Here is a 15,150-nt window from a genome sequence, read left to right as displayed (position 1 = left end):
GAAGAAGTATACATGGACCCACCACCAGGAATGAATATACCTAAAGGGAAAACACTTCGCCTAAACAAAGCTTTATATGGTCTCAAGCAAGCTCCAAAAGCTTGCTATGATAAGTTTAGTAAGATTATGCTTGATTTTGGTTTTCGATTTTGTCTTACTGACACAACTTTGTTTGTTAAGAATTCTGATGCAGGTATTATCATCCTTCTACTCTATGTTGACGACATGATCATCACTGGAAGTGATAAACATGGAGTTTATGATATTAAAAAATTTCTCAAAACACATTTTGAAATGAGTGATTTGGGTTTTTTGAAATATTTTCTTGGTATAGAAGTTGCCTACTCACCTAGAGGTTACTTGCTAACTCAATCTAAGTTTGCATTAGATATTGTTGTCAGGTCAGGTATTTCAGATGAAAGACACGTTGATACTCCTGAGATTGTGAATGTCAAAATGAAGATTGATTATGGAGAGCCACTCGAGAATCCGACTCCGTATAGGCAACTTGTTGGGGCTCTATCGCATCTATCTATCACAAGACCTGACATTACACATGCGGTCCATACAGCCAGTCAGATTCAACATGCTCCAACTTTTGTTCATATGGGAGCAGTTTTGCGTATTATTAGATATATCAAAAATTATATTTCTCTAGGATTATTTTTATCCGCTTCCTCTAACTTAGAATTGCTTGCTTATACTGATGCAGATTGGGGTGGTGATCCAAATGACCGCCACTCAACTACAGGTTTTTGTGTCTTTTTGGGAGAATCCTTGGTGTCTTGGCGATGTAAGAAGCAACAAAAGGTCTCTCTCTCATCAACTAAAGTTGAATATAGGGCAATGGCTACAACTACTATGGAATTAGTCTGGCTTCGACGTCTACTTTCCGATATGGGAGTTGAAAGTCCAAAAGCACCAAATCTGTGTTGTGACAACAAGAGCTCTATCTATATTGCAAGCAATCAGACATTTCATGAACGCACCAAACATATAGAAATGGATTGCCATTATGTTCGAGAGGAATTTTTGCGTGGCACCATCAATCTTCCCTATGTTGCTTCAGAATATCAGCTGACCGATTTCTTCACCAAGCCTCTCGCTGCTACTAGGTTTCACTTTCTCTTAGGCAAACTTTCGGTTATCTAACCGTAAGTTTGAAGGAGGGTGTTAAAATATGTAATATCATATAATATCTCATATGTAATCTCATAGACATGTAATGTTTTATCTTCTTTCTAGTTAGGATTTTTCGTTTAATTAATTTTAGTTAAAATACAACTAGAATTAGCTAAACCAGTCCATCATTGGACTGATTTGGCCTTTACCTTTTTGACTAGTCAAAAAGGTACCTTTTTGACAAAGTCAAAAAGGTAAATCCAAAAAGAGCTGTTGGACTCCCCAACAGCTCTATTAGAGCCGTTGGAGAGTCCAACAACACTCTTAAGGCTTCTCTCTACCTCTCTATAAATATGGGGCTATTCCCCTTGTAAAGACTTACTCTTGTTTTGGGTTATTATCTCAAATCAATAAAATTGTTTATTTTTCATTTTTATACCCGTTTCAGGTTGTGTGTATTCTAAAGTTCTCTTTGTGAACCTTTGTGGTTCTTATGGTGTATTTGTGAGAACTTGTTGAGAGACATTTGTTGTAGCGTATTTTTCACTTTCTTACAGCAGGGAAGGGCCTCGCCTCCTTGCTCTCTTGGCAGGCAGGGCGAAGCCTCTCTTGTTGTCTTCTTCGGGCAAGGGCACGACCCCCCTGCCTCCTCGGAGTCCGCTGACAGCAAGTCAGCAGGGGCTCGCAGCCCCTGCCCCTGCCTTTGCCCCTGCTTCTTGCGCTTATAGCAGGTGCGCATGTGCACGATGCCCCTGCCTCTGCTTCTTTTACGTCAGGACGACGACAGTGCCCTTGACCTTCTATTTTTTGTGGTAGCTTGCTAAGATCGTTACTTTTGCAGCTCGTGCGACGTATCGTGATCGCGTTCCGCGACCCAAGCCGTCCACCGCTTACACTCGCAGACACCAGCAAACTTGCAACGCCCAAAGGTAGGGGAAGATTGCACAGAAGACTTGAACAATTGAATTGAGTTCAATTAACTAAAAAGGGCAAATAAATAAATATATATGCATATATATATATATATCATATATATTTATACGAGTACGCATTTAACTCAAGGATGCGGTTTCGCGATCCTTGTCCTTTACTTTGCCGTCGCGCACCGCGCAAAGGTTTTGCGTTGCACTCCTGCTTACGGTCTTTACTTTGTCGTCGCGCATCGCACAAAGGTTTTGCGCTGCACTCCTTTTTACAGTCTTGTTGTTGCGCGTTGTGCCGAGGGTTTGCGCTGCACTCCTGTTTACAGTCTTTATTTTGCCGTCGCGCTTTGCGCCAGGCTCTTGCTTTTGCATATGTGTTGTTACTGCCTTGCTATTGCAGATGACGTGCAGGTTCTTGCTCTTTGCGTATGCCATAATTTAGAGGCAATTTTCTTGTTAATTGATGCCCCCTTTCCATGAAAGATCTGAATTTTGTGTATTGGTTTTCTGGGCAAACTTTTTAGCATTTAGCATGCAAAGGATGAAGACATTTAGTCTAGAATATGGATTTTGAGAACCTAACTGTCACATGGGTACTTCAAAATGCATAATGTACTTGTGTTGACCTTGGTACTTAAGGTTTTGGTGTCAGGTGTTGCATATGGACATTATATAAGGATACATTGTATATTATTGTGTATATTTTGTGCTTTCTGTATTTTTCTTTATAATTTTTGTTCTGTATTTTATAGCAAAATTTATTTATATGTTTTGATCTGTCTTTGTTTATGCAACATATGCAAGTCAGTCATACTCTCACATCTATTGGAAAACAACCACTCTGTACCGGCTGTGCCTATGTCATTTCATGACCATCACATGTTGCAATGTGTCATAGTGTAGGAGACAACATTTAGGAACATATGGTATCTCTTTACCTCTTAGGAAGAGATAAAAATGGGAGTCAAAGAATAGTTAACACATTGACTGTGGTCTTGAACCATCATTCGTTAGTTCATGGATTCATTCAATGGAAGCTACAAGCTTATGCTAAGATCAAGTGCCTATGGTAAAGACATGGAATTGGTTCTTGTATGAAAACTCTCATGTTTGATTGTTGCATTATTTCCTCTTCCTTTTTTCCTTTATCTGTCATCCATGGGTAATGTAACATTTTTGCTTTGTTCCACCAGAAATAAAAAAGCATTAGATTAGTTAATGTGTCCATGGAGGTGAGGTGAGAGGATGCATGAACCTCAAAATCTTCAATTTATCAGTAGTTATAGCATTATATTGTCTTAGGTAGTTGTACTGTTACTATCAGGCAGAAGGATGCATATCAGCTCTGATGAAGATTGTGCATAAGAATCATTTAAAAAAATAAGAGTCGAACATTATTTGCAACAGTAGGAGATTCGTGGTTCCTTAGGAACAATTATACTAGGGTATTCTGATGTTAGGTACTTTCCATAGCCGGAAAATTGTTTGTGGTTCATCTTACCTTTTTATTGTATCAAGGCGAATGAGCCAACTTTTGACTTGCATTGAAAATGTACCTATGAAGGATTTGACACACTTAAGAATGAGGCAAACATGCAGTAGCAAAGGACTATTAGAAAGATGAATTCTTTCATTTTGTGTGTGTGTGTGTGTGTGTGGTGTGGGGGGAGGGGGGAGGAGTCCATGTGTACACACTCGTCTTGTTGGATCTTTTTTCAGAGGTTTTGCTATTCTTGCTATTTCGAGATTCTAGTGATGCAATATATGTAGGTAATTTATGGAAAAAAATTATTGTTTATAAACACTGCTTTTATTGCGGTCTTGTATGTGTCAAACAGAATAGTCTTTTAGTATTGTGTTGTATAACCTTTTTATATTTGTTGTTTTAGGGAAAAGTTGGACGTTGGACACGAGCATACCATCTCAAAGTTCCACCCCCACCAATGCCACCTCAACCTGCTTGTGGTGGACCAAGGCAGAGATTTCTCCCAACACCTCGTGGTGTTAATATGATTGTCTGGAGCTTGGATAATCGTTTCGTGCTTGCTGCTATCATGGGTATGTTCTGACTTACCATTTTTAGTGTGATTGATGTTGTTAATATGTTTTTTATATCCTCTTGGCATCATAATTGTTGGATTGTTTTGAATTACTGTCCTGTTGGTTACATAGTTCTCTTTTTCCCTATCGTTTTTTTCAAAGTTTTATGCAGGTGAAGATGTTACATGACAGTGATGACACCTTTATCAAATCCAAAATTTCAAGGCAAAATGCCGGTGTACCTTGTTTACCTAAAAAATGTTATGCTTGACTTTTTGCTTCCTTTTCAACATGTGAAACTTGTGTTAAAAGCATAGTCACTGTAACGCCCCAAATTTCAAACTTGCGGACCCTTTTCAGAAAAACAGGCAAGAGACTAGAAATATCTCTTTTCTTCAGAGTTTGTTTATGAAATCAACGGAAGATTTTTCTTTGATAAATCATAAGGCAAGCTGACAACTTTAGGCACGTTAGCTAAAAGAACCAAAACTGACAAGATTCGGATATCCTAAGGGAAATCCGATACGAACCCAAGCGTCCAGGACGCGAGCTAAGAGCATGAAGAAGAAGTCTTGAAGCCATCTTGCAATCGCGCCATCGCCCGTAGTGTACCTAATAAACACCTGTACCCATAGAATGGGTTAGTTTCGCGAAAAACTAGTAGGTGCACAAGAAAGACTACAAGGAACTGAATTAAGTACATTTAATTCAGTAGGCTACGCAGTTTAAAGCAGATAAGCAATGCAAGCAGGTGAATAGTGCAAACACGTAAGCAGTACAAGCGAATAAGGCGTGCGAGCGAGTAAGTAGTGCAAGCGAGTAAGCAGTGCAAATGCGTAAGTAGTGCAAACAGTAAGCAGTTCAACGCAAGTAAGCAGTTCAAAGCAAGTAAACAGTGCAACTGATCAACGCAGCATACGATCCATTTGATCGTAAGTTGAGAACTACTACGCAACAAGCTTGTCCTCGTTCCTAGAACGAGGTCTCTGCATCTAATCACCATCAGGACATCGTTTGTCGCTCACTACTTCTAACAAACGCATTGTCCTGAACAACCTTAATCTATCCTCATCTCTCAAAGTCTTACGCGGCTAACCGTCACCGGTTATGACGCACTAAGGCGTCATACCTTCTCAGAGAAGCTCACCCTTCCGTAGAAGGTCCAAAACATGATCACTAACTCAAATCACTAACGATCTGATTCTCACATCCGAGTCATGCATGTAATCATGCTAAAACAGAAAGCCGAAACTATGAATTCATAGTTGGCTATCACAAACAATCTCAGAAGATCGTCACAGCTCACCATAACTTTTTATGGTAAGCGAAAACACAAGATCCACGTCAGATCGTTCGGTCCGAGAGATATACGACCGGACAAGGAATTACCGCCCTAGAGGGTATACCTGATCTTGAACCCTACACTTCCTCACAGGAGTTCACCGTCTTTGCAGCTACCCGTTCGTGGACAGTGTACATTCTCACAGAGATCTCCCACTCTAGCCGGGTCACCCGATCTGGGAAATGTACAACCTCACAACGAAACCTTTGGGAAACCGATCCCCAACATATGCCATATCCAATGAAAATCATTGCGATACACGCATCAACACAAAAGACCGCTCTTGGGGTCGATAGCTACTAATACCAACAACAAGATCAACGCTGGATCACCTGGTCTGGGAAATGTATAACCTCACAAGGAATTCCGCTCTAGATGGTATACCTGATCTTGGACCATACACTTCCTCACAGGAGTTCACCGTCCTTGCGGCTACCCGTTCGTGGACAGTGTACATCCTCACAGAGAATCTACCACTCTAGCCGAGTACCTGGTCTTGATCATACACGCCCTCGCAGATAATCCTTTGGAGATCAGGTGCTCGTCAGACACCCTACTCGGTGATACACGCATCTATACAATCGACTACTCCGAACAGTTGACTGCTCTCGAGGTCAGTAGCTACAATATGGGCACAAACATGTATATCAGCAATATGCATTGTATCACTCCGCGCAGAAGCATATAATCCTACGCATCGTATGATTGCCACGAGGAATATTGCAATCCTCAAATAGGCCCTCAAAGCATGTGTAAACGACACATGAGAACGCGCAGATATGGCAATTCAGTTGATTCTATGGGCGAAGGGTAACTAACTCTACCCGTCAGCCAAACAAAACAACTGAATAAGACAAGCACTCATAACAATGCTCGTAAAACATATAATTACCATAAAATGGCTCAGTCCATGAACAAGTAATTAAATTAATCGTAAGGCATAAACCATTACATCACAAGCCATTCATAAGCAATCATACGACAACAATTATATCACAATATGTAAGCAGCTTATAAGACAAGCGACCACATCAATCCTAGTTGCCACCAGTTCGTAGATTACGAGCTGTATGCAATCACATCAATCATAAGAGATGCAAGCCAACAAGTGCTACGCTACAATAAGCACCAAACAGTTCGACCAAGGGATAAAGCAAGTCACATGCTAATATGTAGCAACTGGCATAATGCTACTATTATAAGCATTTAACTAGTATGAGAAACTCCTTATTATTTCGCAAAGAACTGCGTAAGCAGTTTAACCAACTAGAGTAACGCCTTGACAGGCGTACACAACTCAACGAGTAGCATATTGAACTATCGAGCAAGCAAGCGAATTAGTAGTGCAGGCGAAGCAGTAGTGCAAGCGAATCAGTAGTGCAAGAGAAGCAGTAGTGCAAGCGAAGCTCACGACTCAACGACCAGTGTGAACAGACCTTATGTTTCGATAATTACGAACCTGCGGGTACGCGCAGGCAAAACGTAGACCCAACTGAAACTAGTTCGGGCGTCTGTTATTCTATGTATTTTCAATAACCCGAATAGCTAGTTGAGTTCGCTCCAAAGGGACGGCTTTAGCCGAGAGAGGATTCCCCAAAGGAGGCTGTGCCACGGACGCATCCAACTTCTGCAGAAGTGTTGAGCTAACTAATGTAGCCCCTTTCCCCTAACTCCAATGACTGGGGAGGCCGGATCGTTGCCCGTAGGGTGGTTGTTAACAACCTGTCCATTGGAGTTTGTACCGCTCTGTCCTCTCCCTTGATAGACACAAAGAAACGAATAGGTACGTTAGGGGTTGCTTAACTAACGACCCATTCTATGCTGTGGTATTTAAACCACCCGAGCATCTTGCCTGTGAAGGCGAATGTGAGGCCATTTATGTGATTACAACATTTTGCATTTAGCGTTGTTCGAGGTCGCACGACCGCCTCATCCGATCATCGCAGTACTAGACGTGTCGTGCACGACTACAAATACTCTAGGATGAAGGGGGTATAGCTCCTCAATAGAAGCCTCAACAGGAGTGTTTCACAAAGATGTAAAGTTTATCTACTTTACTTTATCTTTTGAAAAAGTAGTACATTGTGCCAACATTATGCATGTGATTATCTCGAATCATATCCGCTATCGGGGTATCTACATGTCTCGCATGACTCGATACCGGCCTCGATAGACGGGATACGGGTTTCTCAACAGAACACCCGCTAAGAAGTTCGCTTGAACCTCCAATTCGGGATCACCCGAGATATGCCAAAAAGGCGAGTAGAACCAGTCAGTCACATCCTTCCAAATGCTTCGATTTGGAGCAGTCTTTGATGCTTTTCGCAGCTCCCTGAAACCTCAAGTCGACTCTGCAGGACTGCACGCACGAAGAGCTAGTATCCTTGCGAGGTATCCCTCTCCTTAGACGAGGATATGCCGCTCGCTCCCGACTGAACTCTTGTCGCAAGAGGGAGTGGGGTAAATGCCCCTTGCATCCTCCACGAGGATGCCTTTAAAGTATACGCAAAGAGCAAGGACTTGCACCTCTGCAATAGCAAGGCAATACCAACACATATGCAAAAGCAAGAGCCTAGCGCAAAGCGCGACGGCAAAGTAAAGACTGTAAACAGAAGTGCAACGCATATCCTCGCACAACGCGCGACGGTAAGTAAAAACTGTAAGCAGGAGTGCAACGCAGAACCTTTGCACGATGCGCAACGGCAAAGTAAAGGAACTGTAAACAGGAGTGCAATACAAAACCTGTGCGCGATGCACAACGACTAAGTAAAGGACAAGGATCGCGAAACTGCGTCCTTGAGTTAAATGCGTACTTGTATAAATATATATGATATATATATTCATATATATTTATTTAATTGTCCTTTTTAGTTAATTGAACTCAATTCAATTGTCCAAGTATTCTGTGCAATCTTCCCCTACCTTTGAGAGTTGCAAGCTTGCTGTCGTCCGAGGATGTACGCGATTGGCGGCTCGGGTCGCAGAGCGTGAGCGGGATCCGTCGTACGAGCTGCAAAAGTAACGATCTTAGCAAGCTAATACCAAAATAGAAAGTCAGGGGCACTATCACCGTCCTGACGTAAGGGAAACAGAGGCAGGGCATCGTGCACATGCGCACCTGCTATAAGCGCAAGAAGCAGGGGCAGGGCCACGAGCCCCTGCTAACATGCTGTCAGCGACAAACGGGGAGGCAGGGGGTCGCACCCTTGCCCGAAGAAGACAACGAGGGAGGCTTCGCCCTGCCAGCCAAGAGAGCAAGGAAGCGAGGCCCTTCCCTGCAAGCCACTAAGGGGGAAGCAGGAGGCCACACCTTGCCTTTCAAAAACGAACGGAGGCCCGCCTGATGCCAATGAAAAGCGAGGCAAGGGGGCTTGCCCCGGCCTGCCGAAAAACAACGAAGGCAGGGGCGATGCCCCTGCCTAACGAGAAAAGAGGCACAGGGAGGGCTCGGCCCCCTCCCTTGCCGTAACAAAGAGCAGGGAGGGGCTCAACCCCCTCTCTTGTCAAAACAAAAAGCACGGAGGGGGCTCAGCCCCTCCCCTACCGTAACACGAAGCAGGGAGGGGGCTCAGTCCCTCCCCTGCCGAACGAAAGGGCAGGGAGGGGGCTCAGCCCCTCCCCTGCCATAACAGAGAGCAAGGAGGGGGCTCAGCCCCTCCCCTGCCTAAAAGGGAGCAAGGAGGGGGCTCAGCCCCTCCCCTGCCTAAAAGGGAGCAGAGAGGAGGGGCTCGGACCCTCCCCTGCCATGACAGAGGGGACAGAGAGGAGGGGGCCGAGCCCCTCCTCTGCCGTAACAGGAGGCAGGGAGGAGGGGCTCGGCCCCTTCCCTGCCTTGACAGAGGGCTCAGAGAGGAGGGGGCCGAGCCCCTCCTCTGCCGTAACAGGAGGCAGGGAGGAGGGGCTCGGCCCCTCCCCTGCCGTGACAGAGGGAGCAGAGAGGAGGGGGCCGAGCCCCTCCTCTGCCGTAACAGGAGGCAAGGAGGAGGGGCTCGGCCCCTCCCCTGCCGTGACAGAGGGAGCAGAGAGGAGGGTCGGGGGAGACGAAGAGGATAGAAGAAGAAAAAGAAGCGTACCTGGGGAGTCGCCGGCGGCGGCAGCGGCGGCATCGGAGGGGGGGGTCGCAGGTGGCGGCGGGTCGGCAACGCAGAGGAAGGAGACGAGAGAGACCGAGAGACGAGAGGGGGAAGGAGGTTCCCAGAACCTCCCCTCCTTCGTCGCTGCGTGCTTTTAAAAGCACACAGCCGACTTGTTTACCCGGGTCGGATCCGGGTCCGGATCCGGCCCGGATCCAAACATAAATTTTTATTATTATTATTACAGTCACAGATATAGGTGGCATTTTGAAAATGGGTGCTTCTATAGTGGTACTCTATGTCACATATGTGCGGGTGCGGCGATGCGGGACTTTAAAAAAACTTAGGTGCGGGTGTGCGGGTGTGCGGGAGGGTAATATATATATATATATATATATATATATATATATATATATATATATATATATATATATATATATATAAAATTTTTAACAGTAGCACTAATGAGATAAAAAACAATTATCATATCATCAATTCATCATGCATGCAATAAATCAAATTAACAATCTACAATTCTATTATTCATTAATAAAAACTAATACCACAATTAAATCAAACTAAATATATTAATAGTGCCCAGGGCTGGGAGCCGAACCTAGCTCAGCAGGGCTGAAGCCGAGTAGGGCTGGGTTCGACAGCCAGTGATGAGAGCCGAACCTAGCCTAGTAGGGTTAGGAGCTGAACCTAGGGAGAGAGAGACCTTGTAGTCGCCAGAGAAGGTGAGGAGAGCTTGGGTCGAAAATCGCCGTTCGTTGGAGGAGAGGAGGCATCAAGAGTGCAACCGCCGTCCATCTGAAGAGAAGAGTAGGAGAGGAGATGGCGGGAGGCGTTGGGGGGAGGGAGATTTGCCCTAATCTCCTGCCCAACCACTTTCAGCATTTTTTTGGGGTCCAGTTATGGACAGTTATAACCCTGGGTGCGTTGATTGCACCTAGGGTCGGCTTGACAGCACCGGGTGCCGCACCCTCACCCGCACCCGAGTCGCGTCGCATTGACACGGGTGTGGCACACTATTGGCCGAATCCCTGTGACATAGGTGGTACACACTTGATTTACATAGATCTAGGCTTCAAAAGCAAAATCTAACCTTTGGATGATGTTTAGTATGTTTTATTTACTATTTTCATGTGTTAAAGTTGACTCAAATGGGATGTTTTACACCATTTTGAAACCACCCTTAATTTCATGAATTGTGAGCCATTGATTTTTTGCTCTCTCAAAAATGAATCTTATGGTGTATTAGCCATGATAAAACCTTCTAACATGATAAATAAACCATGCTAAACACATCTGTACGGTTAGTTTTACCATTTGGTGGCAAGATCCATACAAACAAGAGTATTTATCACCATAAGGTATCATGGTACAGAACCACCATATATTTTCCCTTTGAAAATATAGCATGATAGTAATGCTATAAATTCATATGACAATATTATAGGCAAAGGATATTTTGAAATCATCATGTTATCAGTTGCTTTCTACTTTTTTACTTTTTTTTCTATTTCTAACTATGTTTTTCTTCTTTTTTTGCGTTTTTTACTTATTTCTTTTGTTATGTCTGTTTTATTATCTAAACATGTTATTTTCTTACTTATTTATGCTATTTTTATATTTAAAAAAATTGAAGCACCAAGTTTTTGCCTAGATTTATCAACTAAACCTATCTTATCTTGAGAAATTGCTTGCCGAGATATAGCCAAAATTGATATTTGTGACTGTGGTTAAGAGAAACAAAAGCTACAATTGTCTATGCAACTTAATCTTATAATTATGCTCAGTGACATGCTAATTAAGTTAAAATTTGGTCGTGTTCGTTTAGGTCCTATGATGAGAGTGTCATGTCTTCCATCTTGACTGTTACATTACACATGCAATCATATCCACATGCATCCTACTATTGCCCTTTTCTTTGGTTTGTCACTTAAAATTTCAATTCTTTTGTTTAGTCAATGTTTCTCACCATAATGTCTTTACAAATGTATCACACATCCTTTCTATGCCTGTATATAATCTACGTGGAAGGACATCCATCAGTTGTCATGATCTGGTTACTGATCTGTGCTTTTGCAAATAACCTTCATTTCTATTTCTGAATTCACCTATTTTTGTGGTTTGTTTTTCTTTCTTTATCTGATGAATCTCGTAGAAGCATATTATCTGTATTATGGCTTGCAGTGCTTTTAACTCTTAAATTCTTTCCAACTGTATATTCTAGATTGCAGAATTTGTGTTTGGAATGCTGCTGATGGCAGCTTAGTTCATTCTTTAACGGGACACAGCCAATCTGTAAGTGTTTCTCTCGCTTCTACATAAAAAAGTGTCTGCCAATTCTCACAGCATTACACTCAGTTTAGGTTGTTCAGGTTCTGGTTGGCATTGGTTGATTTTTTGATATGCTATAGAATGAGTTTTACTGATTATTTAAGTGCTAGGTTAAGCAGTTTATGTTTTTAGCGTACATCCATATATTTTTCAGATAAATTATGCACTGTGCTGTTTAGCTAAATTCAACATGCTTCATGCTGTTAGCTTAGTTTACTCTAAGGGTCGTAACTTTGTGTTTCCTTGTGCATGCATTCTCTATTTCTTCAAAAGCTTTAGTTTTGCTCTGCAATAAGGCTACTTCTGTCCCATAGTTGTTTTAAGGATGCTGAATTATTTGGACATGATGGCTAGGCAGTAGAAGAATGTTGGAAGCAACCTATTATTGTTGCTTATATTTTTCTGCATGAGAAGGGTGTAAGGGTGCAATCTGAATGCACGGTCAGTGTTATGTTTATCAATGAATTGTTCAACATAGACATAGTTTACCAGTTGTACACCACATAAGGGCTGAACTTTACTATTCTTCAACTGCTTTTGTAGGCACTATTCGTTTCTCTTATTGAGAACGTCATCTAAGACCAACCCTTAGCTGTCATGCTGTGGCCTAGGCGCAGCCCCACCATCTGGGCTTTTGGGTTTGGGCGGTGGGGCCCCTATTTTATCTCCTAGGTGACACCTAGGCTGAGTATGCCTAGGCTTAAAGGCTATGTTTGTCCATTTTTTTTAACTTGGTTGACCGCTTGGTCAACCATGCCAAAAGCCAGGTATAAAAAGGGTCTCTCTCTCTCTCTCTCTCTCTCTCTTGGTTTGCTGTCTATATCCCTCTCTCGGTTTTCTTCTTCTCTTTAGCCCCCACTTTTTTCCTTCTTACTCTCTTTTCTTTTTCTGCCTGTTTTTTCTTTCTTTTTCCTTTTTTTTTCTTCTTCCTGTTTCTTCTTCCTTTTCTTTGTTTTTTCTATAGTTTATGTTTTTCAGTTATATATATATATATATATATATATATATAAAACTAATAATCTTGTGTTTTAGATATATTGTGTGTGTATATATATTATATGTAATGAAACAAACGGAGAGCAAAAAACAATGTGCACATGCACAAATACAAGTTCACTTAATGGACAATACAAAGGCACTAAGGCACCACAAAAGCACAAAGTGCAAATAAGAACTTCAACAAGCTAGAAAAGAGCACAAAACTTTTAAAAATATAAATCTTATCAAGTTGTAATTGCTTGAGATAAGCATAAAATACAAGAGGGGGTTCACCCTTATATATACATAACACAAACACACTAGAGGCCTTGGGACCTTCCCCAACGGCTAGAAATAGGGCTCGTTGGGGAGGTCTCAATGACTCTAATGCCCATTTACACAAGTGCCCTTAGCTTTAAGCTAAAGAACATGGTAACAAAAATAAAGAAAAAAATATAAAAATACTATTGTGCCTCTAATTGACACATCCTATTACAATGCTGTGAAAAGACTAAAATACCCCTAATGGGCATTTCCTATTACAAAACTATAAATAGTGTAACATATATATGTACATAACAACCTATTTTAACACCCCCATCAAACTTACAGTGTAAACATCAAAAGTTTATTGAGAAGGAACAAAATGCGAGGTGCAGAAAGAGCTTTGGTGAAGAAATCTGCAAGCTGGTACTCCGAAGTGACACACGACAACTCAATGGTTCCTTTCAAGTATTCATCTCGAATATAATAACATATTTCAATATGCTTGGTACGCTTGTGGAAGGTGTGGTTGCTGGCGATATAAATAGCACTTGTGTTGTCGCAACCAAAGTTACTGGAAGCTTCTTAGGTAGGTGAGAAGTGCGCTTCCCAAAAACTCGCTTTGAAAGCACGATATTCCTCGCTTCCGAAACTTCATGAAAATCTCGATTCTCCCATGCTTCTTCTATGCTTTCTACACACATGGTCTATGCTTCCTATATGTTTTTCTCACATTTCTTTTCATGTATTTTTCTCACGCTTTCACTCACTTACCATGTACTTTCTCTAAGTTATACCCATCATTGTTAGATTTTAACAAAAAAATAACTCTTTTACTGAAAAATTATGAAATATAAGAATAATCAATTTTATTTTATTTTTTATTTGCTTCTTGTTTGATTCTTATTCAGTTACCATATTGCTTCATTTTTTATTCTCATTTCGCTTTCAAATTTATACTTCGCTTCCCGCTTCCTATAAATTTTGAAATGCCTCGCTTCTTGCTTCCACTTTCCATATCGTTTTCCGCTTTCACTTTTTAGTTTGACAACCTCGATCACAACACATCTTCGAAGGATTGAATACGATTACCCCCATATCTTTGAGAAGGTTTTTTAGCCACACAGGTTCTATAGTTGTCGTAGCCATAACTCTATACTCAACTTCAGTGCATGACAATAAGATTTTTTGTTGCTTCTTGCATCTCCAAGAGAGTACCAACTTCACCTAAAAACATACAAAAACCAGTGGTTGAAACCTTGTCATTTGGATTTCCACCCCAATCAACATTAATATAGGAAATTAAATTTAAAGATGAGGATGAGGATAGGAAAAGTCCTTTAGTTATTGTGCTCTTTATATATTTGACGATTCTCAATACTGCACTCATGTACACAGTGGTGGGAGCATGTTGAATCTGACTTAATGAGTGGACGACATTAGCTATATTAGGTTTGGTACTAGACAAGTGAGACACCTGATTAGTTGTCTATAAGGCGTGGGATCCTCCAGTTAGGTGTCTCCACCTTGTCATTTGAGATCCCAGATTTAGTGTAAATGTTGGCCGCAAGTTTCATTTGAGATATGATATATCCTCTTGAAGGATATGTTACTTCAGCACCTAAAAAATATCTTAAGAAACCTAAGTTCTTTTTTTTTTAAATATTTTTAATATCGCTAACTCCCTGTTTGTCATTTTTGGTTATGATCATATCATCCACATAAAGTAAAAGAATAACAACATTTGTACCTGTACTTTTAACAAAGGGAGCAGTGTCTGTATAACATGAATGAAAGCTCAAATTAGTCATGACAATAGTAATTCTATATTACTAGGCCTTAAGAGCCCGTTTAAGACCATACAAGGCTTTCCTAAGTTTAAGGATTTTGCTCATTTCGATATCAAATCCCACTGGAAGATCCATATAGACTTCTTCATTTAGTTCACCATTAAGAAAAGCATTCTTAACATCTAGTTGGAAAATAGGTCATTTTTGGATAAGGGCTACATCTATGAGTGTCTTAACACTAGTCATCCTAGATACGAGTACAAAAGTATTTT

The 15,150-nt window shown here is 41.5% G+C and overlaps 1 protein-coding gene across 2 annotated transcripts in view; it reads left to right on the top strand.

The window, feature by feature from the left end:
* Positions 1-15,150, top strand: part of LOC149820206 (uncharacterized) — a 172,139-nt gene that overhangs the window by 94,312 nt on the left and 62,677 nt on the right. For both annotated transcript variants that reach the window (XM_089982397.1, XM_089982398.1), the window contains 2 exons: positions 3,935-4,103; positions 11,740-11,810. In XM_089982397.1, coding sequence (XP_089838523.1) covers positions 3,935-4,103; positions 11,740-11,810 — 240 coding nt within the window. The remainder of the gene's footprint in view (positions 1-3,934; positions 4,104-11,739; positions 11,811-15,150) is intronic.

Source organism: Nuphar pumila, chromosome 12 (assembly GCF_984573655.1).
Source record: "Nuphar pumila chromosome 12, dmNupPumi1.hap1.1, whole genome shotgun sequence".
In the NCBI taxonomy this organism is placed as follows: Eukaryota; Viridiplantae; Streptophyta; class Magnoliopsida; order Nymphaeales; family Nymphaeaceae; genus Nuphar; species Nuphar pumila.
The sequence above is the reverse complement of the archived record's forward strand: the minus strand, read 5'-3'. Positions and strand labels throughout refer to the sequence as shown.